The sequence below is a fragment of the Lagopus muta genome, chromosome 15, assembly GCF_023343835.1.
Source record: "Lagopus muta isolate bLagMut1 chromosome 15, bLagMut1 primary, whole genome shotgun sequence".
Lineage (NCBI taxonomy): Eukaryota > Metazoa > Chordata > Aves > Galliformes > Phasianidae > Lagopus > Lagopus muta.
Window position 1 is genome coordinate 6234877 of NC_064447.1, and position 26861 is coordinate 6261737.

At 39.6% G+C, this 26861-nt stretch overlaps 1 protein-coding gene across 5 annotated transcripts; it reads left to right on the plus strand.

Annotated features, from left to right (window-relative positions):
* Positions 1-26781, plus strand: CIITA (class II major histocompatibility complex transactivator). Of its 5 annotated transcripts, none has more exons than XM_048962294.1 (20): positions 1-218; positions 5346-5483; positions 7843-7971; positions 8451-8510; positions 9871-9954; positions 10588-10647; positions 11642-11791; positions 13034-13174; positions 13313-13369; positions 14467-14532; positions 14959-16672; positions 16773-16946; positions 17048-17119; positions 18447-18527; positions 19698-19790; positions 20756-20839; positions 21593-21676; positions 22249-22332; positions 22994-23086; positions 24608-26781. In XM_048962294.1, the coding sequence occupies exons 2-19, from the start codon at positions 5360-5362 to the stop codon at positions 23064-23066; spliced, it is 3330 nt and encodes a 1109-aa protein (XP_048818251.1). In that variant the 5' UTR covers positions 1-218; positions 5346-5359; the 3' UTR covers positions 23067-23086; positions 24608-26781. The 5 variants fall into 5 exon arrangements, with proteins under 5 accessions (XP_048818251.1, XP_048818253.1, XP_048818254.1 ...); XM_048962293.1 differs by lacking the exon at positions 1-218 and adding an exon at positions 233-641; XM_048962295.1 differs by lacking the exon at positions 1-218 and adding an exon at positions 775-1371.
* Positions 26782-26861: the final 80 nt, after the last annotated feature.

The window sequence follows — 26861 nt, forward strand, 5'->3', positions numbered from 1 at the left end:
AATAGATGAATAAACACTGTCTGCCAAATGTTGGTACCAGCAAACTCTGAATGTCATGTGTAAACCAGACAAGTTTTGTGTTGTGTAGAGCACCATACTTGTCAGTTTGGACCAAGGGCAAAAGCCACTTGCAGAAGGTACCAAATTAGCTTTGTTTTGGCAGTTTTTAACCATGTGAAGGATAGTTTCACTTCTGTTTGAGCAAATGGAGCCCCAAGGTAAGAGTGCTTGCATGCTGCCTGCTTATTCTTTCCAAGGAACTGTTTAACAGTTTGACTTTGGGACAGATTTGAACCAGGAAAAAAATGGGGAATTTTGGGGAACACCAAACCTTGTTCTGCCAACTCTCAAGTAGTTTCAATTTCCAAGTGGATAAATTATTCTGTTCCTACAAAGCAGCAAGTGCAGGCTCTTAGCTGTGGCAAGTGACAGGTACTAGAGTTTGTTGTACAGGGCTGCTAGAGGGAAGCTTCCTCTTAGTTTTCCTCCTTGGAATTCCCCTAAGCCTCTAACGTTTCAGCTGTGACTTGCCTGGCTTGTTTCCTCCTTATTTCTATGAACCCTCAGTAGTGAGAGCAGCTCTCCTGCTGTGCTGGTGCTGAATCCAGATTGAAGGAACAGGAACCACCTGCTTTGCTAAGGTCAGTTTTTCTTCAATTCTCAACTGCTATGCTTTTGTCATGGTAAATTCATTTTATCTTACCTGCCGTGAAGAACTGTAACTGATTTGTGTGTCAGTATCTGGACTTGTATTGCTTGAAGTATTCTTAGGATAAAGTCTGAATTAGAAGGGATGAAATTTTGCAGAAATTTTAGTCATGTTAATTGCTTGAAAATGAGTAGTTTCAGGTTTTGAGGGGAACATGCTTCTTCTCTGTACAAATACTGTTTATACGGAAAGTGAAACTGCGGAGTATTGGAATAAACTAGCTTGTTTCTGTTCTTCTGACTGTTTTGGCAAGAAAACGTTCTGGTTTAGGAGGGCTTCTGTGATAGAGAAGGTCTTTGAATATAAAGGAAGTTTGTCTGCTAAAAAATAGGCAAGGGGTCTCCTCTGCCACTTCGTATCACCTCCCTGCTGAGATGGGAGAGATGGGCACAGCTCTGACAGCAGAGGCACTGCTGGGTTCAGGAGGCAAATTCTGTTCTCAAAGATTTTCTCAACTCTGACGCCTGCAGGACAGCTTGCCTGCAGCCTGCCTACACATACCTATCTACCAGGCAAAGCTGGAGGTTTTGGGGTTTGATTTTCTAATCTGTTGTTTCTCAGTACACAATGAAGTTCACAGAAAGGCAGAAAATCCCTCAGGCTGACATCTGTACTTTTTCAAACTTCTCTAACCTCATCTGAAGGAGACAAAGGAGAGTAAGGTAGGACATACAGCAGATTTTTTTCCAGCATCATCTCAGTTCTTTCATTTTAGACTAATGCATAGGTAAGATGCCTTCCGTAGGCAAAAGCATCATCTTTTGGTAAATCACATAATACAGCAGGAAAAGCTAAACAGGCTTTTGGACATAAGTTTCTCATAGATTTGAAATAGGACCCCAAACTTCCAATGCTAAATATAAGCTGCACACTATTATTTTTGGCTTCCTAAACTGATATGAAAATTAAGTTGTAGGGCAGGGTTCTTCCGTTCCTGAGATGACTTTCTTTTTCTTTTAAAATTTTCTTATCCTCTGTACTTGTGGGAAATTGCTTTATTCCCTGTCAGTCAAAAGAGTTTGGGAAAGAAAACCCCCTGACAGATCTCCTCAGAAGCATCTTTCTCACACTGGAAGAAAACTTCACATTATTGCCTTTCTGTAAATCTTCTCCTTCCTCTTAACTACCACTTGGTTTTAACTGCTAGCAGATTTCATTGCCTGGTGTCAAATGATAAGTCACAACTTACTCCCTTTATCTATAGGAAACTAAAATGTGCCATCTAACTCTTAAGACTTGTATGTGATTTAAGGGAACACGTACTGCTTCATGAGCTGTATTCTTTGTCCTGGTATAGTGATGCTCACTATTTCTTTTACTACTTTACCAGCATTTGTAATTCTTATTGTTTTGCTAGCACTGTAAAAGAGTTTTGTCCACTGAACAAAACCCACCCAGAGTCTTGCAAGTGAATCAAATTGCTGTGCTGTATATGTAGAAAACAGCACTAACATGGATGCATCCTGAGTAGAAACCTTACTGCAGCAGAGGTATGCACTGAGTCATCATAGAGTTAATGCAAAGGGAGAATGGGGAATATAGGGATGGAGCTGGAGTTAACAGGCTGCTTGGGAAAGGAGGTGTTAGTTCATTATTTAAAGAAAAAAAATTAGTCTTAACAAGCACCCAAATAGCAAAAGACAGCACCCTGGAAGTACATTGGGAAGCACAACTTGTCTTTCTCACCTAGAACTTTTGCTTGTGCAGAGGCCAAAAGCAAATGTCAGTGCTGATGTCCCATGGGACTTTGGTCCCCTGTTACCTTCCCCAGAGAGCTGGTAACAGCATTCAATGCCCTAACACAAAGGTTTGGATGAAACTTTAATCCTGTGATGTGAAAATATGCAAAATGCCCATTTTGGCAACACTGCAGGACGCCAGGGGACTGTATTATCAGTAAACTAAGGTAAAGTCATGTGTGAAACAACCAAGAAAGTGACTGAGCAGTATAGAATACATCAACTATAGCCTCAGACAGAGGGTGCTGGATTCAGTGGGATGCTGTGTGGAAAAAAAAGGAAAAGTCCTGGAAAGCAATTGCTGTTGTAAACACACTTAGTAATGCTGGGTTTCATTTTCTGTGCTTCAGTTAAAACACACAGCCAAGCATTCACTATCCAGAGGTGTAATCCTGCTTCCCTCTGGCACACCCTTCATGTAGCAACCTTCCTCTTTCCAAAACTCACTTCTTTTTCCCTGAAACTTTGGACAGAGCACTTTCCACAATCCCACCATCACTTTAATGCCGCAGCACAGCTGTTATTAAGATTTTTTTTGGTTCAGCAAAAGAAACTACACCACCTGAAATCCAGCGTAGATAATAGAAAGGCAGATTTGTGTAGATGTATGTCAGCCCAATGCAGTGAAGAAAAAAAGAGGGTTATCAGTGCAAGTTCTTCATTTTTGAAAGTCTTCAATCTTCCCAAGGTAGAAGGCTACATTTCTCTTACTCCTGTACTCCTGAGCTGTAGCTCTTCTTAATTCTTAATCTTCAGCTCTATAGCAGGACTTGGCACTGGCAAGGCTCCTTTCCCAGCTCCTTCCTGACACCTTGACCTTGTAATGCAAAACATTTTGCATTATGTCTGTATTTAACCACAGGGAAATGCAATTGGAAGAGATCTTTAGAGTAACAAAAGCTCTTAGGATTATATTTCCACAAAGACTAAGAAGACCTACTTACTCCCTTTCCATAGGATTTGCCCTTTTCTTCATCTGCTGTAATCAAGCAGTTTAATAATTGCCGAACTTGGAAGGAGTGATTCACCTGTCTGTTTTGCATTCCCTTTAGAACTGCACAGGACCATGGGATGAGCTCAGCTGCTCCAATGCTGCTGCTCATGCAGGGCTACCCAAAGCACATTGCCCAGGGCTATGGGACAGCAGAACTTCTGCTCATCACTTCTGTCTCTACTTCTGATCCACTATTATTTTGGGGTTAATGTTTCAACAACATTGTTCACAGTGTGGAAAACCAATATTCTGCAAGGCCCAACTGTGTTTAGATTTTACAGTAATACAACAAAGAGCATGCAGCAACAATTTGAGAAATTAATGTGATATGTTTATAACCTCCTTCTTGGTTCTCATGAAGGCTTGTCAACTTCTGCTTTCCATTTATAGTAGGGCAGGCAATAACCACAACTTTTTGTAATGTTGATAATGTAATGAGGCCACACAGTATGAAAAAGGAGAAGTACCTGAGTGTAGGTCACCCCTACACATGGGGTGTTGCTATGTCCACCTGCTCTCCTAAGATTTGGCTCTAGATTCAGGTGTCTTCTGCAGAAGAACGCAGAGAGGTCCATTTCCAAGCTGCACAAAGGGACAACTCCACCCAGGGCTGGGAGGGAAATGAGGATTAGTTCACAAGAAAGTAGCTTGTGGTAGTGTGACTGGTTCTGCTTACTGCCTTCACCTCAAAATACGATTCTCAGTGCCTGTCTGAAACTTTCCATAGTTGCAGTGTGTGACCAGCTATTTTAACAGGATGCAGACTGGAAAATTTGCTGGTTGTCCATCTCATGTTGGTATCTGCGTATTATGATGGATTGAATGACTTGGATCATCAACATGGATAGCATTCATATCAGAGATCTGTAAGCACTGAGAAGCCAATATTTGTTTTGGAAATAATTTGATAAAGATGATGAATAACCAACATGTACAGTTATTCCACTATCTGTGGAATGTTTGAGCTTATGCTGGTGCTTGCTGCTCTAACTGGAAGCATACAGAAGGGATTTAAAATGAGGTGGAGGACAGATAAACTTAATCTAAAGAAATGCAGAAACAAAGCAGTTCCCAAACCGTACAGAAATGTGGGAGTGCAGCAGGGAGCACATGAGTACACAGAGAGTTGTCTGGATTTCGTATGGCACTCTAAAATGCTTAGCAATTCTTATTAGCTCATGCTTTTTTGTCTAGTGCTTTTTTTTTTGTCCAGCAGATATTGCTAAATCTATTTTTTAAATTACTGTAGTAAATTTTACAGTGCCAGCAAGTGCCCTGTTACCAGAAATGAATTCCCAATGTGACCATACACAGTAAACCATAAAGTTTGGGGAAGAGCTCTACAAAATAGCTGTGTGATCTTTTACTGTTCTTTCCTGTACTGAGGGGACGTCTCCTAGAGCTGTCTGCAGGTCTCACGAGCTGGGATGTAGCAGCCCAGCCAGAAGCTGCTGACCCCGAACAGACATAGTCATAGCAGTGCAGGATGGTGTTCTTCCATCCTCTTCACTGCAGTGTCCTTGTTCCCTCAATAACTGCTGGATCTGTGCTTGTACCACTTATATTCTGATGAAGTTACAGAAGCTGCAGTTTATTTAGTACTTGCCAGGTTGTTTTTGGCTGTATGGTCAGACTGCAGTATCCCACCTGGTTGGTGTGAAAAATGAGTGAATCTCATTGCAATAACTTCACTTGAGACTTATCTGCATGATAACAATGACTTAAAATTACAGACCTAGATGCAGATTGCAATGAGTCTCACGCGTGAGGCCAGTGAGACCAGTTCCAGTCCTGTCAGATTTCAATGGCTTATGATCAACAGAAAGCCACAGTGCTAGACTTTTACTTTTCATTTACAGAAGTTGTCTCTGTCATAGCTAATTGTTTTGTGATCTGATTTCAGACAAGAGATAAATCATGGATTCAGCATCTGTGTCTGAAAATGGCTACCTTGATTTGCTGCTTTGTGATATTGATCCAGTGCATCTATTTACATTCTCAGACCCTAAGTCATCTGGAAATGAAGGTGAATTCTTTGCAGGTTAGTAAAGCACTAAAAAGCACTTGAATAATTTAGATATAAGGCATTGCCATCTCTTCAAGATTAAGTGGCCATTCGATGACAGTTCATCATGGTGGCTGGACTGAATTCACCAGGTGCTTTGTTTTGCAATATGATAATTTTTTCTGTGTAAGTATATAAAACAATGACTGCTTCCGGAAACTACCACGTATTTAAAGACGTGCAAGGTGCTGAACCTGGTCCAGAACAATCCCAAATATCAGTGTCAATTAGAGTGAATGGATGGAGAGCCTCTCTGAGCTGTGCCCCCTGCACAAGCTCACATGTTTGTGTTGGACATGGAGCAGTTGGAACAGGTTCAGAGGAAGGCATAAATATGCTCAGAAGGTTAGAGCACCTCTCCTATGGAGGCAGGCTGAGAGAGCTGCAGTTGTTTAGCCTGAAAAAGAGAAGGCTCTAGGACAATCTTACTGGAGCCTTGCAGTACTTAAAGAAGGCTTAAAAGAAAGATGGGGAGAGACTCTTTACAAGGGTGTGTAGTGATGGGACAAGGCTTAACAATTCAAGGCGAGGTAGGATGGGGCTTTGGGCAACCTGATCTGGTGGGAGGTATCCATGGCAGGGAGGTTGGAACTGGATGATCATAGAACATCTCAGATTGGAAAGGACCCACACAGATCACATCCAACTCAGCACTACACAGGACTACCTAAAAATTAAGTCATGATCTTTATAGGTGTCTTCCAATTCAAACCATTCTGTGATTCTATGAAGCTAGACAACTGCAAGCAAGCTATCATTTCCTAAGGCACCAACACAACAGACTTGCATTAGCAGGTGCTGTTCTACATCTTTTCAGATCACGAACTAATGATTTCATTATTCTGTGATGGAGGAGAAAGCAGAAAGACTAGGGTGCTGAGGGGATGTTTCCTTTCATACAGGTTTCTACAGCTAAGCAGATTAGAAGGTTGGTCCTCGCCCTCAAATTCTGCTCCTAAATTAGTATGGACATTGCAGAGCACACTGCTTTGCCTGGGCTTGCTAGAGTGAAAGCATGAAAGTGTACCTGTGCTGCTGTGTTATGAAACAGTAGCTGAGGTTGTTTTAAGCAAAGGAGCTCAACATGTTGAGAATGGCAATGAAAGGAGAACATATGTTGAAGTCCTAGAGCTCTGTGCCAGATAGACGTTAAGAAGTTACCATACTGGAGTGATACCATTTCAAATCCACATTGCTTTCTGCATCTTGCTGCAGGAGTTTTTCTGCACTGCCATGACCTCACTTGCACAGGACTGAAAGTAGGATGAATTAGGGATAAAGGACTTGACTTTCACAACAGCAGAGATGTTTTGCTGGCTTGAATTCTTAGCCTTCCTAGTGTCTGAGAAGACATGGATAAGTTAAACAGTGTCAAAATATGGCCCCATTTATTGGAAGTAGGACATCTTCATTGTTAAGTTGTTAACACAGTCCCTGACATGCTTTTGGCCTTGTCTGACTGGCACTTTCCTAGCCAATTTACTGCTGCAGATCAGAGGTTAGCAAGGACTCTGCAACACTCCCAAGAGGGAATTTGGATGGTGTTACCACATCCTGAAGTGTAAAAAGGTTTAATAACATGGACTATTTGGGGTTAGTCTTGTCTGCCATGTGACAGATGACAGGACAACAGGAAATGCCTCAAGTCCCTGGAGGTGTTCAAGGCCAGGTTGGATGGGGCCCTAGGCAGCCTGGTCTAGTATTAGATATGGAGGTTGGCAGTCCTGCCTGCAGCAGAGGGGCTGGAGCTTGGTAATCCGTGAGGTCTCTTCCAACCCATTCTGTGATTCTATGAAGTTGCCCCAGGAGGTTTAGGTTGGATATCATGAAGAACTTCTTTACAGAAAGGGTTCTTAAGCACTGGAACAAGCTCCCCAGGGAGGTGGTTGAGTCACCAGCCCTGAATACGTTTAAAAACCATCTGGATGTGGTGCTCAGGGACATGATTTTACGGTGGGTTGTTAGAGTTAGGGTAGTACGGTTAGGTTGTCGTTGGACTTAATGATCTTGAAGGTCTTTTCCAACCTGAGCAATTCTATGATTCTGTGATGATTCCACGCCATGTCTCCAGGCTGTAGTGCCATGAAATGGGTTCTGGAACCATTTTATATACTAGGAGAGGTGAATTTTCAGAGTTTAACAAAAGAATGTGGATTTCTGGGTTGACTGTAAGTTACTGAGAATTCAATTCTGTTCCTAGTTAGCCAACATGCACCAAAAACCAAAAGCCTTACACTGAAATAATACATCTCCTTTTTCTTCATGTCCTGCTTTCTGTTACTTTTCCTTAGCTGTGGTATCTGTTAAACCAGTGCTAACTCCTTTTTCATTCTAGATCCTGAAATTGATACCTGCAACTATGAACAATTCAATAATATGGATTTCCTGTGTACAGTGGAAAATGATGAAAGTGAGGATGAATTGTATCTCTCTTCCAGTGCCAGAGATGCTTATGCTAGAATAGGTATGAAAGCTTCTTTTTTATTTTTTTTTCCAGCTCTTGGTATCTTAATGTGCTCATTCTTTTCTACCCATTTGATATAGCTCTTTCCTACAAATTCTATTTTCACTCTAAAGAGTGGCACATATTCAAGGGTCCTCATGCACAGTAAGTCTAACCATGGTATGGCAGGTATTCAAGGCTTCTCATGCACAATAAGCCTAACCTTGGTACCTAAAACCATGCATTGTGGGGAAACAGATGAACAACAGTCTGTGGTTGTTAGGGGAAAATCTCTCTATTAATGGCTCCTTCTGCTTAATACTTCCTGTCTCCACTTCTCCTTTCTCATGTTCTTTGTTTCCTGAGCAACAATTTACAAGAAAATCTTAATTTAACTGTTATTTCAGTTATATTGCAGAATTCTGTGAACAATAGTAAACAATTTTTACTGTGAAATTTACTGTGGCATTACTGTTTTCCTGTCTCTTTTCTTCTTTTAGCTGAATTAGCAGAATATGTGCTCAAGGATCAGCATGAGAAGCAGGTGGAAGATGCTTTTGGTAAGATTTATGTGGACAAGTTTAATTTTCTTCATGACAGAGTTCTGGATAACACCTTGCACTGTACTTCAATTAGAACACCAGTAAGATTTCTGTCATCAGGTATCCTCTTCCACCTTCAGCTTTCTTTCACCTGGAAACTGTCCTGACAAGTTCTGAGGATATTTTGCTTTTTGCAGGATTTTCCATGTGATAGCAGTTGTATCTGTGGCCAAACTGCTGATCACTTCACCATAGCAATATTGTAGGCATTGCTTGACTGTCTAGTGCAGTAAATGCCTACAAGAAGCATAGACTTATCAGCATTTGACACAAATGATGTCCATGTATTCATTAAGCCCAACACACCAATAGGTCTTATCATGTGTATAAATTCAGTTCTGCACCCTTATTTCTGTGGAGGATGCACTAAGTCACCTGAGAAGCCATGTCAGATTTTACTTCTCCCACATCAACACAGGAATGGTATAAAATATATGTAGTAAATGATTTCTTCATATCAGTAATTGACCGGAGATATTTGCTTGACATCTTGATCAAAATCAGTGTTTTGATTGTGGCACAAATGCAGCAGTTCACCATTTTAGAGAATCTGTATTATCGTGTGGCTGCTGAGAAATACGTAGATTCAGAAAGGTTCACAGCATATCTGCACATCCTCTTTTATGCTTGGAGAAAGTAATTTGGAATTGCTTGCTAAAGGTCAGAGCATATCCAGGGCAGTTAATTCTGGCTACAAGAGGCCCATGTGGCTTTTAAAATGTTTTTTTTTTTTTACCTCTCCCTGGTTTTTTTAGAATTCAGAGTGAAGAGGTTGAACGTAATGGCAAAACTGGTGCTGATCTTAGGGGAAATGAGATCCAATTTTAATATTTATGTATTTTCCTGTAGAAGAATGATACAGATAGCTTCACTGTTTTATAACAAAAAATATATTAACAGTTTGGAACCCTTTACTCTTCCTCTAAAATAATTAATCTTTCTCATCTATATAATGACTAAGGTCCTTTTCTGGTACAGAGATCACACAAACTCTCTAATATAGCTGTGATCCAGCTATGATGTTTAATTCTTTGCTCATAATTAGCAGTGTTTTAGTAGCCATTGAATTTGTCACAGTACATCAATTTCTTCACCCTCAAAACTAACACAGGGTGACAGAATCTATGGTCGGAGTTCTGTGATCTTTCTAAATCCTATAGATTTGGGTATGCTTTGCAGAATGGTTTTTGTTGTTCATCTTTTATTTGGAGCATGTTTCATCATTGCTGTCTTCTCATGTCATTCTCTCACTTCTATCTTCTCCTGCAACATTTCTAGGAGAACAAAAGTTGAGATTTGCAATATTTCATCTTTTTAGCAGGGAACCTTATTTTGGATGAAATGGCTCTTGAAAACACTGAGAAATTCACTGACGTAAAGAAGCAGAAATGTCACAAAAGAAGTAAGTACAAACAGTGAGAGTCTGAAAGGCTCTAAAGTTTGCATCCAAAATTTGGATTAGAGTTCTTTGGTTTTATATGCAGCCTCAGTGCATTTCTCATGTAGTTCTTCAGTGACACAAGCAGATGTGCTTCCCCTGACTTTTCCTATCCTGGATGGACATTAAGCAAAAACTCCCTCCAGCACATTCTTCACAATTTGCAGAATTTGTTTTCCTGTAACATGACATTAAGAATGTTGTATTTCTTTCCCCCTAATTTTTCTTTTCTTTCCTTTTTTTTTTTTTTTTAATCTCTGTGAGAATGTTAACTTTGTTTGCAGTGTATCTACAGCTTAGCAAGCATTAGTTCAACTGTTCACTCTTTAACAGCAAGAAAAACAGCAAAGCTACATTATTTAAGGAAAAAAAAATAATCTATAGCTGAATTCAAATTTCAGGATCACAGTAAACTAATATGAGACTACTCACATTCATGTTTAATGTTTTGGACTCATGCAGTTCTGAAGTAGCTGAATTGAAATTATTAGCATCCTCTTTTACTTTAAAGTGTAAAATAAGTTTCTACAATGGAAACATAAAATCAACAAACTGAATCCTCTTTCTGTCATTTACTGTCACCTTTCTTTCTTTCAGCCTTTTTAGGCTCTGCAGAGACTTGTTCTGATACTTCAGAACCTAAATACAAGAAAATTGGTAAGATACTGGCTGAATACGAAAAGATTATTGACTGTATTACACCACCTCATGTTCCATACTGCCTTCCTGGTTAGATGTAACTCTGCCTTGCAAAGAAGATCTGCTGTCATAGATTTGATGATTAGCATAGTGGTGCATTTTCATACTTCAGTGCTTCCAGTAGAGTAGAAACTGCTGTAGAATCACATGCTTCTTACCATGCAGCTGTCCAATTCATGATAGAAAAATGACTTTGTGTCTAGAGAGGCACAGCTGAACTTTTCTAAACCCACCTGAGGGCATAAAGAAGGCCAGTGGAGAACTGGAACAGTGATAAATTTTGTAACTTTTCATGTACACCTTTTATTTATGATGCGTTATGTGACTCTGAAAAAAAGAGGATCAATACCAGGAAATGCCAAACAGTGGCTAAGTGTGATGCTTCACAGAAATCCAGGGAAACATCCTAGTAAAAATAATAGTGAAGAGACTGCTTCTTGGCCCAGCCCATATTCTACAGTCCTTTGCACCAAAGTAAAACAAATATAAAACATTTCTAAGCTGTCAGACCATCTACAAGGTAATATCAGCATCCAGCAAGCAGGCTATAACTTGTTTCCAAGGACAAAGCAGTGCTCAAGTTCTTGCCTGGCTGTAGGATAAATGCGTGTGACAGGCATAAGTAAATACGGTTTGTTGTACCTCACCCTCTCTCATCTCAAGCAGTATTAAGGGACAGACTGCACCCTTGAAGCCAATTTAAGACCTTGTTGAGTCTTATCTGTCAGTCTAAACACATCTAGAAAGAAGACAGGCCAGGAAAGATGAAGAATTTCATTTACTCTTTAGATTTTGCAGAGTAAATTTTAGAAAGTTATTAATTTTTTTTTCACAACTCAACTGATAAGAATTGGGTTTTTATGATATCTGTTGATACCTCTTCTATGGGTCCCTCAGCTTCTAGCAGTGAACTAAATTTCTCTTTTGTTTTTGTCTCATTTTTATTTTTAAGTGGATGCCCCTGCAGTATCAACAGGGAATGGATGTTTCCTTACGACGTCTCTCAACAGCCATTCATCTGACTGCACCCCACTAACTCACCAGCACATGTCCTTTTCTGTTCCCACTATCAATTTCCCACTGGGAAATTTTGTAATTCCTGGTATGTACCCCACAGCTGCAGCTGTGAACTCTTATGTTGGTTGTTTTATTGCATCTTGTAAGTTTGGTCATTGACCATGAACAGTAGTGGGGAAAACAACTTAACAGCCACTTCAGTCTGAGACTTAAAATTGAGACACTCACTAACAGAATGAAAATGTTCAAGATAAATTGAAAGTACTTTCCCCCTACCTGAATAGAATGAATCTTCTGTTTAATTGGTGAAGTGCGGGTTAATAAAGAAGAGATGAGAGTTATTTAATATAAACAATTAACTATTGGTCCTAAAAGAATAGGAAATAACAAAATTTTCTGGAATAAACTTTTGTTTAGTTCCAATTTCTTTCTCATCCAGGTGTTTGTAAAGGGCTGCTAGATAACTGTGTTTGCAGTTATACATGCTATTTGTGTCTTTGCAATAGCAGACCAAAATCTAGTGTGGAATTTTTTCACAAAAAGTGAATACTTATCCAAGTGATGGGCTGAGTAGTCACCTTGATTTGGTCATGTTGTATATAACAGAAGGTGTGCAGGCTCCACTGGCAAGTGCTAATGACAAAGAATCACAATCTAATACCTCCTGCTGTTAAACCTATGCTGGAAATGAATCCAAAAGCTTTGTGTAAGTTGGAAGTGTGGGAGTGTCTCTGTGAAGCTAGGTGAAACAGCACAAAGTAGTGGAAGAAATTCTGTCACACCGCAGAAACTCGGGGCTATGTATGAGTGAGTTACAAACACTCCATCAACAAACAATTCCCTGGTTTATGGTCAGAGGGAGAATGCTCACTAGCTGCTTGTACAGCTGTGTTGTGCAGTTCTGTGCAAAGGAGGGAAAGCATTCATTCAGATATGTGGTATCGGTACATTTTCTCTCTTCTTGATCTCTGGTCTGCACATCTATGGACTTTGCCCTGAGTATATTGCCTTAATAGTAATAGACTTTGTCTTTTGAATGTCAACACACAAGGGTCACTAAACACTGGGAAATCCCCTGTGTTTTCCAATAATCATACCTTTTAAGAGTTTATTCTGATATGTTCTGTGTCCCTCACGTGATCTCATGAACTTTAGAAAAAACATAAAGTCATACAGTTCTGTATCATAAGGTCTCTGCTGGAAGTATTTGCCCAGAAAGTACAAGAAAAGATAATTATCTCTCAGAAGGCTATTTAGTTTTTGTTTTTAGGAACTTTTTGAGATAGGAAGATTTGAAAACAGGAGAGTAATGATTCTGCTGTTTCAGGGTCTTCAGTACCTCTGATTCCAGAGAGTCTGCCACTTGGCATGAAAGACAACAGAGAGAACATAGACTCTGTGGATCCTGCTCAGCAGAAAATTAATTATTTTCTTGGAAATGATCAATCTAATGCTATAAAATATCCAGGTAAGAACTATAATCTTTTATCCACATAAATAGTCAGAAAGTACTGGAAAATCAATGCTGTTAACAGAGTACAAGACTCCCTCATTTCAGTCACTAATAGCTGCGATACAGTGAAAACTCTCATTTGTTTCTTGCCAGCACTGACTTCCTCCACTGAATTAATGGTATCCCCAGGTTTTCAAGTTAATTTAAATGGTAAGTATAGCATCAATTTGAATATGTACATTACTTCGGATCGGGGAGGGAACACTCCCTTCTATTCAAAGCCAGTTCCCCCCTGCTGGTTTTACTGAAGTTGACCTCATTCAAGAAAAGAAAAAAAAACCAGTGGCATTTCCTGCTTTATACTGCTGACTTGCTGCTTAGTCTAGTCCACAGAACGAGGCAGGTAAGGGCTTGTAGAACTACTGGCTCAATTATAAAAAAAAATACAGTTTGCCACAAAGGAAAATCTTATCTAGTTAAAAACCTTACAAAAGCCCCTTGTGTTTGATTGCTATCAGAGCATGAGGCTGCCCCCTTACTGTCTTTGCCTGAGCATCTGAAGTGCTCTGTGCTGGAAGCCATATGCTGCAGTCAGCTTCCATAGGAGCTATAAAACTGAAGTCTTATTTAACGAAACAGTGCAGATGCATAGTATGCAGAAGGGCTTATAAATAGATCAGAGTCTTTTTCAGGCTGTAACAGTCCCAGCTGGGATAGCAGACTTTCCTCTGCACTTTTCTTCCAACTCTCGGAGTGCAGGGAGATTTGTTTTCAGTAGCTCCTCTCCTTCCCATCTCTGCGTGATCTGGCAATTTCAGCTCCTCGCGGCTTACTACAAGTGTTTTGTTGCCCTCTGGTGGCCAACCCAGCCCACAGATGCACAACTTCGAACTAGGAATTAATAGGCAAATACTCCAAGTTTTGAGAAAACACTTGTAAATGTTGTATACTGCTTTTACTTTTGATGAGATAAACCTTTCCTACATGTGAATGTGAATTTCTGCACACCGCCATTTGAAAAAAATAAAAAAGCAGTGGATGCCACCTTGTTATGCTATGACTTCACACTGTTGGAACAGCTGTCATCTTTTTGAGTGTCATGCTGCCTTGGTTCACATCAGCTCACGTGTAATACTGTGAGCTTTTCTCTCCCCTTTCTTGTGTAAGATCAGTGGTAATATTTTCCTGACAGTACATGTTTTATGTTGCAGTGAACTTGAGCATTTGGATTCGTTTTCCTGCTAAAATTAGTAAAGCTGAATCAGCAACTATTGGATATCTTTCTCAAGTATATTGTCATGTTTCAGGCTTAGAAATGTACAAAGAAGTCCAAGTTCCAGTAATTCTTTCTGAAGAAACTTCAAGAAGACCAAGTGAGTTGAAACTTCCACAATTTGCTGTTTTCCCTTCTTTGCAGAATAGAGCCTTGTTTTAGGAATTGTCATTCTCAACAATTTAAGTTGTTCCAACTCTCTTGAGCTAAATTCCTGCTTTTAAGATCTTAGACTTGTACATTTCTGGACATCCAGCTATATAACCTACCCAGGAGATTAATGTCCTTAGCTGTTTTATCACGTCCATAGATATCTTCAGAGTGATTGAGTTCTTAGTGTAAAGGTGTTTGTCATTACTGAAGTCTGAAGTAACTGGAGCTAGATAAATTCAGGCCTGCGTGCTTTATGGGAACTGATATATTTTGACCATATTACAGTCATGTGCTTAAAGCACCCTGAAGCATTGCTTTTGGACGTCGTTTTTGGACTGGTTCCTTCAGTTTGCATATGTTTTTTTTTCTCTAGGGTCAGTGGAAGCTTTCTGTACATCGCTTATGGATTACTTCCGAGACGTATGCAAATCTGTGTCTGTGGAGCGTGAAATGTCTCTTGATCACATGTATATTGATGGTACACTTAGGCAAAGCCAAATTGAAACCAAGCCTGGGAAGAACAGTGTAAAATCAGTGGAAAAGGATTCGGTAACTAACAGTCAGCAAGGGAAGGAAAAGGCAGTCCTTGAAAGAAACCAAATATTTCAAATCCCAGGAGGTAAAGAGTTAGAGACTAAAGTGATTGTGGTGCTGGGAAAAGCAGGAATGGGCAAAAGCATTCTTGTTCAGAAGATCTGCCAGGACTGGTCCAATGGAGAGTTTCCTCAGTTTGAATTTGTCTTTTGGTTTGACTGCAAACAAATAAGCTTGCCTGAGAAGTGGTACAGCTTGAAGGATCTACTTCTTGACTTTTTTGTGAGACCTCAGGAGGGAAGCAAAGAGATCTTCGAGTATTTACTTCAGAATTCTACTAAAGTCCTTCTGGTTTTTGATGGTTTGGAAGGGTTGCACGGCCATGAGAATTTTCCTCATTGTTCAGCCAGCCAGCCTAGCAAAGACTTGTGCCGCATGAAGGAGCTGCTTTCGGGACTCATCCAAAAGAAGATACTCAATGGCTGTACTTTATTACTTACAGCAAGAACAAAAGAAAAGGTGTGCCAGTATGTATCCAAAGTGGATAAGACTATTGAAATAGTAGGATTCTCCCCTCAGCAGAGAGAACTGTACATAACCAAATACTTTGAAGGATTCCCCTCGTGCGACAATGCACTGAATTTAATCAAAGAGTGTGAGTACCTCTTCAGTCATTGTTACAGCCCTGTTATGTGTAGATTTGTTTGTTTTCTCTGTGAGGCAATACTTGAAATGGGAGACCAAGGCCTTCCTTCAACTCTTACTACACTCTTCCTGAAATTTGTTCAGCAAAAAATAATGCCTATGCAAACAGACGTTACAGATGTTACACTTGCACAAAACCAAGAGAATCTTGCTACGCTAGCCTGTATAGCCTGGTATCTTGGAGAAAAGCACCAAAGTGCCATGAAAAGTGACCTTCTTCCTTCTAAGAAAGTTAAAGAGTTTGCTCTGAAAAATGGATTTTTCCTGCCATTTGCATTCCCCAAACATTCAGGTACAGGAGAAGAGGAATATGGGACCATGTTCTCCGATTTTGTCATTCAGAATTTCTTGGGTGCACTTCACCTTATATTAGCAGAAGGCATCAAGGACAAAAGTTTAATAAAGTATCTGTCTTTTCCATCCAAAAAGAAGAAACCTTATAACTGGTTACATTTAGTGCCTCGATTTTTGGCTGGATTGTTATTCCTCCAGGATGACACCTACTTCTGCTCTTCAAACAAGGGTGTAAAAAAATCGACCAAGAAGCAGAAAATGCTCCTGAAATATATTAAAAGGTTGCAAATAAACAACCTCTGTCCAGAGAGGTTACTTGAGCTTTTGCACTGTATTTATGAAACACAAAACAATTATCTCTTGCAGCATGTGGCCTTAAGGCTCAAGCCAGACCTGTCCTTTCTGGGCACTGTTCTTACACCACCAGATGTCCATGTACTGTCCTCTACTTTAAAAAGGTCAAGAAAAGAGTTTTCCTTGGATTTGCAGAACAGCAGTATTGACACGCACGGGCTAAAAGACTTGGTTGGCCTGAAGAATGTGACATCGTTCAGGTTGGTCATTCTGTGTAGATAGCAAGTGTCATTCATAAAGCTGTGCATAAATGAAACAGCAGTTATAGCTATTGATTTCACATGTTTTATCACTTCACAGGGCCTCCCTCAGTGATACAATCAAACTATGGAAATATTTAGAACAGACAAAAGACTATGAACTGCTGAGAGTGTCAACAGAAAAATTTGTTCTTGATCCCTTTAAGGCAAAGACAATGAAAGACATCAGTGACCTTTCTGACCTCGTAGAAATGCAGGAGATAATAATCAATTGGTAAACTTGTTTATGATCAGGATCCCTCTAAAATTCTTTTTAAAGCACTATTTTGGTTACAAAATGTTTTTCATGCTCTTATTCTAATGTGATTTATTTAGTGTTCAAGATACCTCCAGTTGCAGCAGCTATGAAATTCCTGCCGTAAAAAACCTGAGAAAACTAGAATTTGCGTAAGTGAAAATCTTCCCTGATGATTGATATCTGATTACACTTAGGACTGTCATAGGGATTGTCTACAGTGTGTACTCAGTTTATGGTAAAGCATTAAGTAAAACCCATTTATTATTTACATTTTGCTCATATGAACTATATTCAGTAATTTACATCCAACCAAAAAAACAATAAAAAAAGTAATTTCTGAATCCTGCAGTGATTCAGGTCAATGTGGTTCTATCAATTTTGTTTGACTGTACCAAAATTTAGCTCTTTATAATCAGGTGCAGACGTCATGTCAGTGTGCAAAATGCAAAATAGTGATCTAAATGCCCGTGAAACAATTTTTTGCCAGAAATATTCAGCTGTTCTATACAAATATTCTGCCCCATCTAAGCTTAAGCTGTGAGAGGAAAAGGTCAGAGAATTCCTTCCAAATTAAGTATGTAGTACAGTTTTCCTAGAAGGGGGAAGATTCACTTGGAAACATTGTCTTGAAAAATGAGGTTTTTTAATCCTTACGTTTTTCAGACTGTAAAACAGCTTACAAAGGTAGACATTTCTCTCTTCTACTGCTTAAAAGCATCCCGTGTTATTTGGGTATTTGGGAAGATGCAGTGGAGAACTCTCACCAGGTCTTCATTTCTTGCTCTGATATCTGACCAAGCTCAGAACTATAATGCTTTGCTTCTGATTTTATCTTTCTTCCTCTACTCAGCTCCTTTCCTACTTTCTTTTAATTTTAAAACTCTGGTTAAAATTCCATGTCTTTTAATTAGGCTGATCTTGTTCTGATACAAAAGGAATTCCAAATGAGATTAGCATCTGAGGGACAAATTTGATGAGCAGACGCCTGGAGCTGGAATACTGTAGTTCTGTTTATGCCTTAAGCTGCAGTAGAATGTTGATCTTAAGTTAGTTTGAATTGCCAATAACTGGAAAAAAAATTAAGAATGTTTTTTACATCTCTGCTTTCAAGATTACAATAATTAAAATGAGAAATCTGCAGAAACAGAAAAAGAACAGAAATATATGAATCTAAACCAATTGAGAGTCTTACAAAGAATATAAAAGATGGAAATGCAGGTATTGCTTCTAATGAAACTTCCTCTGTACAAACAGCTCTGCTCCGTCTGACTTTGACTTTGTTGGTCCTCATCTGCAGGCTTTGGAGCAGAAATACTCCCTGCAGACTGTAGGGAATGGTTGCTTCTGAGGAAGGTGAACTGTCTGGCGTCTGGGGCTGTAGAGAAAGAGCTTACTTAACGAATTTATAACTTCTGCTGTTTCTTTTCTGACTGTGAATCAACTGCTGCATGTCTACATCCGTTTATTTTCCTCCAGTCTGGGTCCAGCGTGTGGCCTTCAGGGATTCCTAAAACTCGTGGAAATTCTGGCAGCATTTCCATCACTGCAGCATTTAGAGTGAGTAAAGCTAAAGATTAATCTTGCTAATGCTACACCTCAGCAGCCCATGATGAGGAGGGAGGTTGTTTATCCAAGAAACCCTTTATTTTCAACAGGACTATTCGCTTTGATGAACAAACTGAATAACAAAAACATTCAGTGAATATAACTACAAAATGTGAATTAAGGCCCTTCAGCAACATTAGGGCACTCAGTAGTGGCTCATTCAATAGCCCTATTATCACCTCTCTGGGTATTTCCCAGTGATTAAAAGCTGATGAGGTTACTTACAGAGCCCTGCTGATTGCCCTTGTGTTTTTTATTTCTCCTTACAGGTTTTGCAAACGACATTAAAAAGACATATTCAGCTAGTATCTGGTTTCATTCTGCCCAGGCATCTTCATGCTGTCTTTGTCCATTTCTTTACCAGGGGCAACTTTAGAAATAAAGTTTTAAGAATTCCAGTTGCTACTAATTCTCTTTTATGACAAGTTATCTCTGAATTCTAAGCTGCTTTACTTAGAAACAACGGTAGCAGCAGTAGCCAATATTCAGTATGCTGACTGTGGGTAGATTACTGGGTTTTGAGAGTGCCTTTAGTCAATGGTTCAGCCCATAAGCCATTTCTCTGTATCTTTTTATGATATTTTAGGAAAACAACAGGGCTCCGAAATTGAAACAATCCCAGTGTATCCTAGTGTTGTCTGTCAGATTGGAAGGGGATCCAATACCTGAAATTATGATTATCTAAAATTCTTCCACCTGGATACTTGAATGAGGAAAAACTTCTAAAGCTCCTTACCTGGCAGAATTGCTGTTTAGGTAGGGATTTGTGGCTTCTGCTGCATTTGATCAGTTTTGTGTTTCTATGTGCACAGGAAATCTCATTCCAACACAGCTGGAACACAGCTATTTCAAACCATTTTAATAATCCTCAGCATATGGTGGAAGTAAGGCATTAAGTGCTACCATTTGCATATCAAAGGAAATGGGTCAAGCCTTCAACTGGGCTGTATATTTGAAAAGCAGAAAGCAACTTATTAGAGAAGCTGTGTGATGGTTGTTGCTGATTGAGGCCACTGCTGAGATGCAGGTTCTCAAGACATGCAGAATGGTCTCTAAGGTGAATAAACCAAAAAAATGTGTATTAAAGGGAAAGCTAATTCTCTCTTTCCTGTCCTCATCCAGCCTTGATGCTCTGAGTGAAAATGGCATAGGAGATGAAGGAGCAAAGAGTCTGTGTGAAGTCTTTCCAACACTGACATCACTGGAAACATTAAAGTAAGTTTCAAGGTTAACAACTTGGAATTTTTTAAAAAGAAGTAGATTAAACCAAGGGTCTAAAGAGACTGTGTGGTAACAATTACAGGCAAGACTAACTCATGGGCACAATAGAGTAATTAATCTATGGACATATTTAATCTGCATATTCATTAGAGAAATAGTTTAATCCTATTGCAATTCCCTATTTCCTCCCAGGGTTTATAGTTTGCCTTTTCCCTGCCTTTGGTTCGAACACAACGTGTAAATTGCATTAAAAATAAAAGATAAGGTGCATGTGAATTATTGAGATGTTTCTGCCAGAGCTGCCTCAAAAATTAAAGCAATGCAGGGAAGAATGAGGGCCAGACCAAGGCAGACATATTCTTAGGGCCACAAACATTGAAGGGCAGGAGGAAAGGCAGCAGAGTGAAGCTGAGACTCAAGGGGAGTTCACCTTGCTGCTTCTGACTTCAATGAGGGAGTGAGAGAGAAACAAGTTGCCAGTCCCAATCACCACCTCACACAATCAAGACTCCCCTCTGCTGATGCTTCAGAGGACTGAATTTTTCAGTGGGAAAATGCAATTTGCTGATATGTTTGCCTCCTTTTCAACTCTTTGCTCTTGAAACCATCCAATTTCACAGTCATATGATGTCGTTAGGCTTCCCAGTGTGAATGTGTGGGGTTTTTTGTTGTTGTTGTTGTTTTTAATTTTATTATTATTTTTTATTGAAAACACAAGTTACTGCTCTTCGTTTTCCAGAAAGTTGCCAAATTTAACCAAGAGGATAATCATGTTTGTAAGAAAAGATTCTTGAAATTCAGTTTTATTTCAATTTCTGAGCAAAGCTCTCAGGTTAATGGTAACTTGAGGCTTTGTAGCATCACACTGGTTTTTCAGGACATCTAAAATCAATTTGTTACACGTTGTAATCAATTAGAATAAATGTGTGCAGCTAACAAAGCAATTTCATTTACTGTAGCTTGTCACAGAATAAGATAACAGATGTGGGTGCAGAGAAACTAGCTACAGCTCTTCCCTCCTTGTCTTCATTAACAACATTAAGGTAAGTGGTTGTGTCCTGTTGGGTTGTTTTATACAACATTCCTCACTGTATCCATCAGAAATTACTGTAAAGAGAATAAATTTTCAATAGACAGACTTCTGATTTCATTCTTGCACAAATTATGTGTAAGGTGAATGTTTGACTCTGTGTAAATATACAGAAGCTTATCTCAGTAATGTAACAAGAACTATGCTGGTTTGTAAAGCCAATTCATAATACCTGGTAACCAATAATGCCTCATACAAATACACACCTATAATCATGGTCTACTGCAAACTTATGCAGAGCTTGCTAAGCCAGCAACGGGCTACTGTGTGTTTGCAGATAGGGGACTAATGGTCCATCCCACTTGGTTAAAATATCTGGCATAGGCCTGAATGAAGTGTCACTGGAATGTAGGAAACTGGTCTGCAATTCTGGAATAGTTTGCTCATGTGGAAATCTTCTGAATGCAGTGTGCCATAGCTTTGATCCTCATTTTCTTGCAGATTTTTAATTTCCTCCAATGTGTCAGGAATTTCTCCTTATTCATTAAAAATCCTAGATCTGTTTTTGCCATAGCTGTGTAAGCTGGAGGATATATATGATCATGTGCCTTGATATAGAAAACGTGGAAATGTTTTAAAGATTACCTGCAATTAGATAAGGATAACTTGGGCATACCAGTCATACCTAGAATTCTTTGATCTAACACAGAGTCTGTTTGTGTTGACCATTATTCAATTGTGACTGCATCGGTTTTGTTGTCTGCAGCTTATACAACAATAGCATTTGTGATTTTGGAGCAGAAAACCTTGCAAAAGTCCTTCCTGCAATGGCTTCTTTAAGAGTGCTAGAGTGAGTATGGAATCTATTGAAACGGCCCAGGAGAGCTGATTTGTGTGGATACTGAAAACTCACATCTTCAAGCTATAGGCAAAAGAGACAAAATTTGAGGGGAAAAATCTTTTTTTAGTGTGGTTATGCTATCCTTACAGTCTGATGTTTGTTGAGACAGAAAATTGTAGAATTTGCCTGAAAATGTGGAGTGCAGAAGGAAATTCTTGAGAGGGCTGATGTGGTTCTAGGAAATGATGAAGACTTGCCTTGTTGCTGCCTATCCTTATAGAACAGCAGTGCATCACTCCCAGCCTCATGTGAAGGGGAAAAGCACATAATTGGAGTACAGACAGTCAGGGCTTAACAAGCAGTTCACCACAGATGCTGTGGAACCACAAGAGATGTAACTTTCTAATTCTCTAAATACTTGGTAATAAATGATTTTAGTTTGTTTTTTGAATCATGGTTTTCTTTTTTTTCCCCTCATCCACACTCCTGTAGTATTTTTGCTTTTGAATGAAATGTTTGATGGTACTGCTACATGATCTGAACTGAATTAAGAGGTTTGTTGTTTTTTTTTCCCCCCTCAGCATTCAGTACAACAAAATAACTGGTGTAGGAGCCCAACAGCTGACTGACAGCCTAAGAAAATGTCCCCATATTAAAAATTTGGTGTAAGTCTCCTGCTATATTGTTTGCTGTGTCTTCAGTTTGTAAATCGGGTGAGAATTCATGCTAATGCTATCTAAGGTATTTGTCAGATTTGTAAGAGGCATTAAGAGAAATCACTGAAATACAGAAACAGTCACACAAATGCTAAAAATGAATCGCTGGTTTCAGTGGCTTTAAGTCCCCATTGCCACAGGCAAGCAAGCTTGTCCTGCTTTAAGCACAGTTGGCACTCCACTGTTTATCTCCTACCCTTCCAGTGCACCTGATAACTGTGCTGCAGGACTTGTATTTGAAGGAGAAACAGTGAACAGCCATCATTAGAGGTTAAATAGACTGACACTGCCAGTGCACGTTCCAAGGGAGTTTGATAGGAAACTAACAATTAGGGAGACAGGACTGTGGTGTGTCCTATAATCACAGTCAGCTGTGGAATGGGGGAGTGGACTGCTTACTTTGAAATGAAAATGTATTTTCCTTTGTTCCTTAGCTTAAGTAATGCTACAGAATGATTCCGGAGGGCTGAAGACAAGCCAAAGCAGAATTCTATTACCTCTAACAACAACAACAATATATATATATATGATGGAAATAAAACCCTAAAAAACTGTAGAATTAATTATGTTTTAAAATCTTTTATTTTTTTTTCTGAACTTGCTCTTACAGGATGTGGAATCCTACAATTCCATATGGAGTTCTTGAACACCTTCAGCAGCTGGACTCCAGGATCAGTGTGTAGCTTCAGATGATCCTATAAAGGTAATGTAAATCCTGGCTCCTTGAAACAGGAAACAGATTTGGTTTTGTGGCAGATTCTCACAGGTCTCACTGGCAGCAGGCACAGTAGCAGCATCTGTGTGTATGTGGCTACATAAAGACATGCTGGCACAGATCAATATCACAACAGATCCCCTTTTGCCCAGTCATCTTGATCCCCTCTCTTCCCTAACGCCAGCACTAGCAGACTGCAAGAGCTGTAAGAATGAACTCCATCAGGGGCTCCTGGTTCAGCCCAGTTCAGTGCCTGGCAACAGGCCTGCAACCCTCCTATCTTCAGTTGCACAAAACTAAATAGATCTGAGTTCTTCTCATGACTTGTACTCATTAGAGATGGTTTCGTGCTGCTTTTTAGTGAAGTAAGTCACTTCACTTCTCCTTTGTTTAGTACAAATCCACCACAGCTGTTTTTTTTTCCTATGAGCCTGTGCCTGTACTGTACTCAGAGCAAACCATTCATTCCTACATTCCTCTTTGTCAGTATGTTTTGTGCAGTTTGCCCACTCCACTGGCTGCCGCTTTCACTTCATTGATTTTGCCTGCACAGCCTCAAGGATCCTTGAAATAATTACATCCTTAGCAAAGAACAGCTTGCTGATCATTTCCAGGATTGGACTTGACATCACTGGTCTGAAGCTGCAGCAGGCAGTTATGGGAAGTTATGATTTCATTTAGGATTTCTACTCCTTGTTCTCCACTATGTGCTTCCTCCTGCTTTTGTGGAAAAAAAATAATAATAATATAGGATGAATCAGTGAAATGATCTCTGCGAGGATCAAGAAGTCAGAGTCAAGTCAGACAACAGAGACTCTCCAGCTTTCTTTCAAATGACTAACATCACGCTGCAGAGTGGTTGCCAGGCTGCTTAAGCAGCTGTTCTGAATAGTCCTGCAGTTGCCTTTGGCCCCAAAGCCACGCAGGAGCACCGAAGTTGTGTATGACTCTTGCTCTCAGTGCACTAATCACCACATGCAGATTTATCTATTTTTATAGCTCTCATCAGGCTACAGGTTTTGGAAGATTCAGATGCCATGCCAGCTTCACAGACTAGCAGAACAGAAAAGCTGTAGTGATTATTAATATTTTAAATAATTAAGCTGACAGCACAACAAAATACCAATGCTTTGTCATGTTGAAAAGTCATACCTACTTCGGAGAGAAGTCATTAAGGATCACAACACTGCTGGGAAGCCTCATAAGGGCAAAATTTTCTCTAACTCCTTGCATCTCCCTCCACAACTGTTCTCTTGTGTTCGCAGTGCATTTTTTGGCACAGGTTACCACATTAGTGCAGTATCTGAGCATGTGAGGGAGCATTTATCTTCATTAGCACTGAGGATTGGCAGCATCAGGAGGTCTGGATCCTGTCTCCCATCTGGAAACATCCAGCACCCACTGACCACTGCTGTGTTTCTTTGGAGCTCGTATCTGCAGTCTTGGCAATGTTGATGGCGATTAAGCCGACGTGCTTTCATCTAATATCCTGTTTCCATTGTTTCACAGGTAACATAAAGAAGAGGGGAAGGTCTCTTCTGTGTTTTCCTATCTTACCACTTCGAACTATCTTACCATTACGAAGCAGGAATTAAATGCCAACTTTTGTGATAGTGGCAACATGGAAAAAGTCACATTGAACCTTCTGGGTGATGCTTGAAGTGGGTGAATGATGGAGTTCACAGTTTTAAGAGGTCATTTAAAGTGCTTTTTAAAAACTCAGTTGCGTCTCCATTGAATTGATGAACAGTTAAGTAACACGTTTCACAGAAGAACAGCTGGATAATTTTCAGTATTAAAAGTGAACAGGAGTCACCAGCTTATTGACAGTAGAAAATTCTATCGAGTCATCGAAGTGTACGCTACAAGCTGCTGCACCCTCAACGTCTGAAGTCATGAGAGATGAAAACTAATTGTTTCGTGGTGCCATTGATAAACACAATTAAGTTTGTTTTGATTTTGGACTACCAAAGTTGAAGTTTTCACCTGTAAGTCTGGATTAAATGGAAGTGTCTGGATCAGAAGCACAAGAACGACCAGACTGGAAAACAGTCTGAAATTGTAATGTTGTCCTTGGGAATCTAGAAGTGGCTCTTTTCTTCATGCTCATTATCAGTGCTGCCTTAAGAAAAGTACTTTTTATCAAATAATTGTCTTGTTACAGATTCCTTCAAAAAGATTGGAGGGAGAAGAGAGATGAATTAAACTGAAAAACTATCAGGGATTTTTCTGATAATGTGACAGAAATCGAATTATATACAAACAGCTCCAGCATAGTGCACAGAAATCTTCAGAGTGACATTGCTTAAAGGTTTTTACTCTGTCACAAATGGAAACTTTACAAGTGTGAGGTTTTTTCTATTTTTTAGTGAAAGAATTTCACTAAACTGAAAACAAAACTGGATTTCTGAAACCAATTTTTCTTCTCATTTATATATCTGAATTGAGATTTAATTGTCACCTGCAAGTGTGAGACTAAATGCATGAGCATCTATTCTATACTTGAAAATGAAATCACTACTTTGTATTCTTGATGTGGTCTGCTTCTGCAGAGTTAAGAAGAATTAGGCAATGACGGGAAATCGCGTATTTCAAAGAATTAACATGGATCTGTGCTGCTGCCCTCAGTGCTGTTTGAGCCAAAGCCTGCTCCTGCTGAAAGCAATAGCAAAACAGTCTCCTTTTCTTGCACTTCAGCCCTCTGAACACAGGAAAAAATAATAATTGTACAGAGGCAATTGCCTGGACTAGCTCTCTGCATGTCTAGATACAAGCTGGCGACAGGAAAACAAGGTTGGATGGTAGAAGCTAGCATCCAGTATGCTACAGATTGAGAAGGGAGGGCTGTGTACCTCATTTTGCTAACTTGATCAACAGCCTCCTTTAAGTCTCTTTTGCTAGGAAGCACTGACAACACTGATCAAAGATCTTTGCAAATGAGCATCTCTCAACTCACCTTCCAAATATTCTGTTACTTGGTTTGAAAACATCCCCAATTTAAACAGTTCAAAACCTCAATCTTTGTTCTTTCCAGCAATTTCTATGTTTCCACTTACATTTCTGCACCTGCAGAATCTTGACAATTTAAAGAAAGAAGGAAGGAAGGTCATCTAATTTATTGTTTCTGTTCAAAAAAGTCAGGAACCAGACCTAGCACGTGGAGGTAGTAGTGCAGGAGGGCAAGGTAAAAAACACTATGGAGAATGTGATTTTAACTAGAAAATTATATTTGCCTTCATTATCTGCTTCAGTCTTCAAGTTCTAGCCAGAGGTGTGGAAAAACCTCATTTATGTTCCCCTCTTTAAGCTGCTTGAATGGGAAGCAGCTTGAGCTAAATTCAGTGTGACATTCCCATCAGCCTACAGCACTCCGGCCACGCAGAGCTACAGTGAGCACTCCTCTCGGCTTCCTTGGACCACACTTAGGATGACAAATGCCCCTGTAGGGATAAATTCTGCAACCAGGCTTCACTGTGACTGAATCTAAGAATATGCTAACTATAATGGAGGCAGCTGAATGTTACAGCACTCTGCACTGCTAAAACAGTGTTGGGTATTCTACTGTTCTCTTAGTGGGAGATGTAGGCTTTAATGTAGATTGTGAATTGTGATGCAGTGTTTTGGTCATCTTTATACATCTTTTTTGAAAGTATTAATTAAAGTGAGTATTCCTTTTTACAGTAGCTTGCAGTACTCATTGAAAATCATTTGTGTTTTTCTCTCTGGGAAACTGGGAAACCGCTGCTGAACATGATGACAAGCT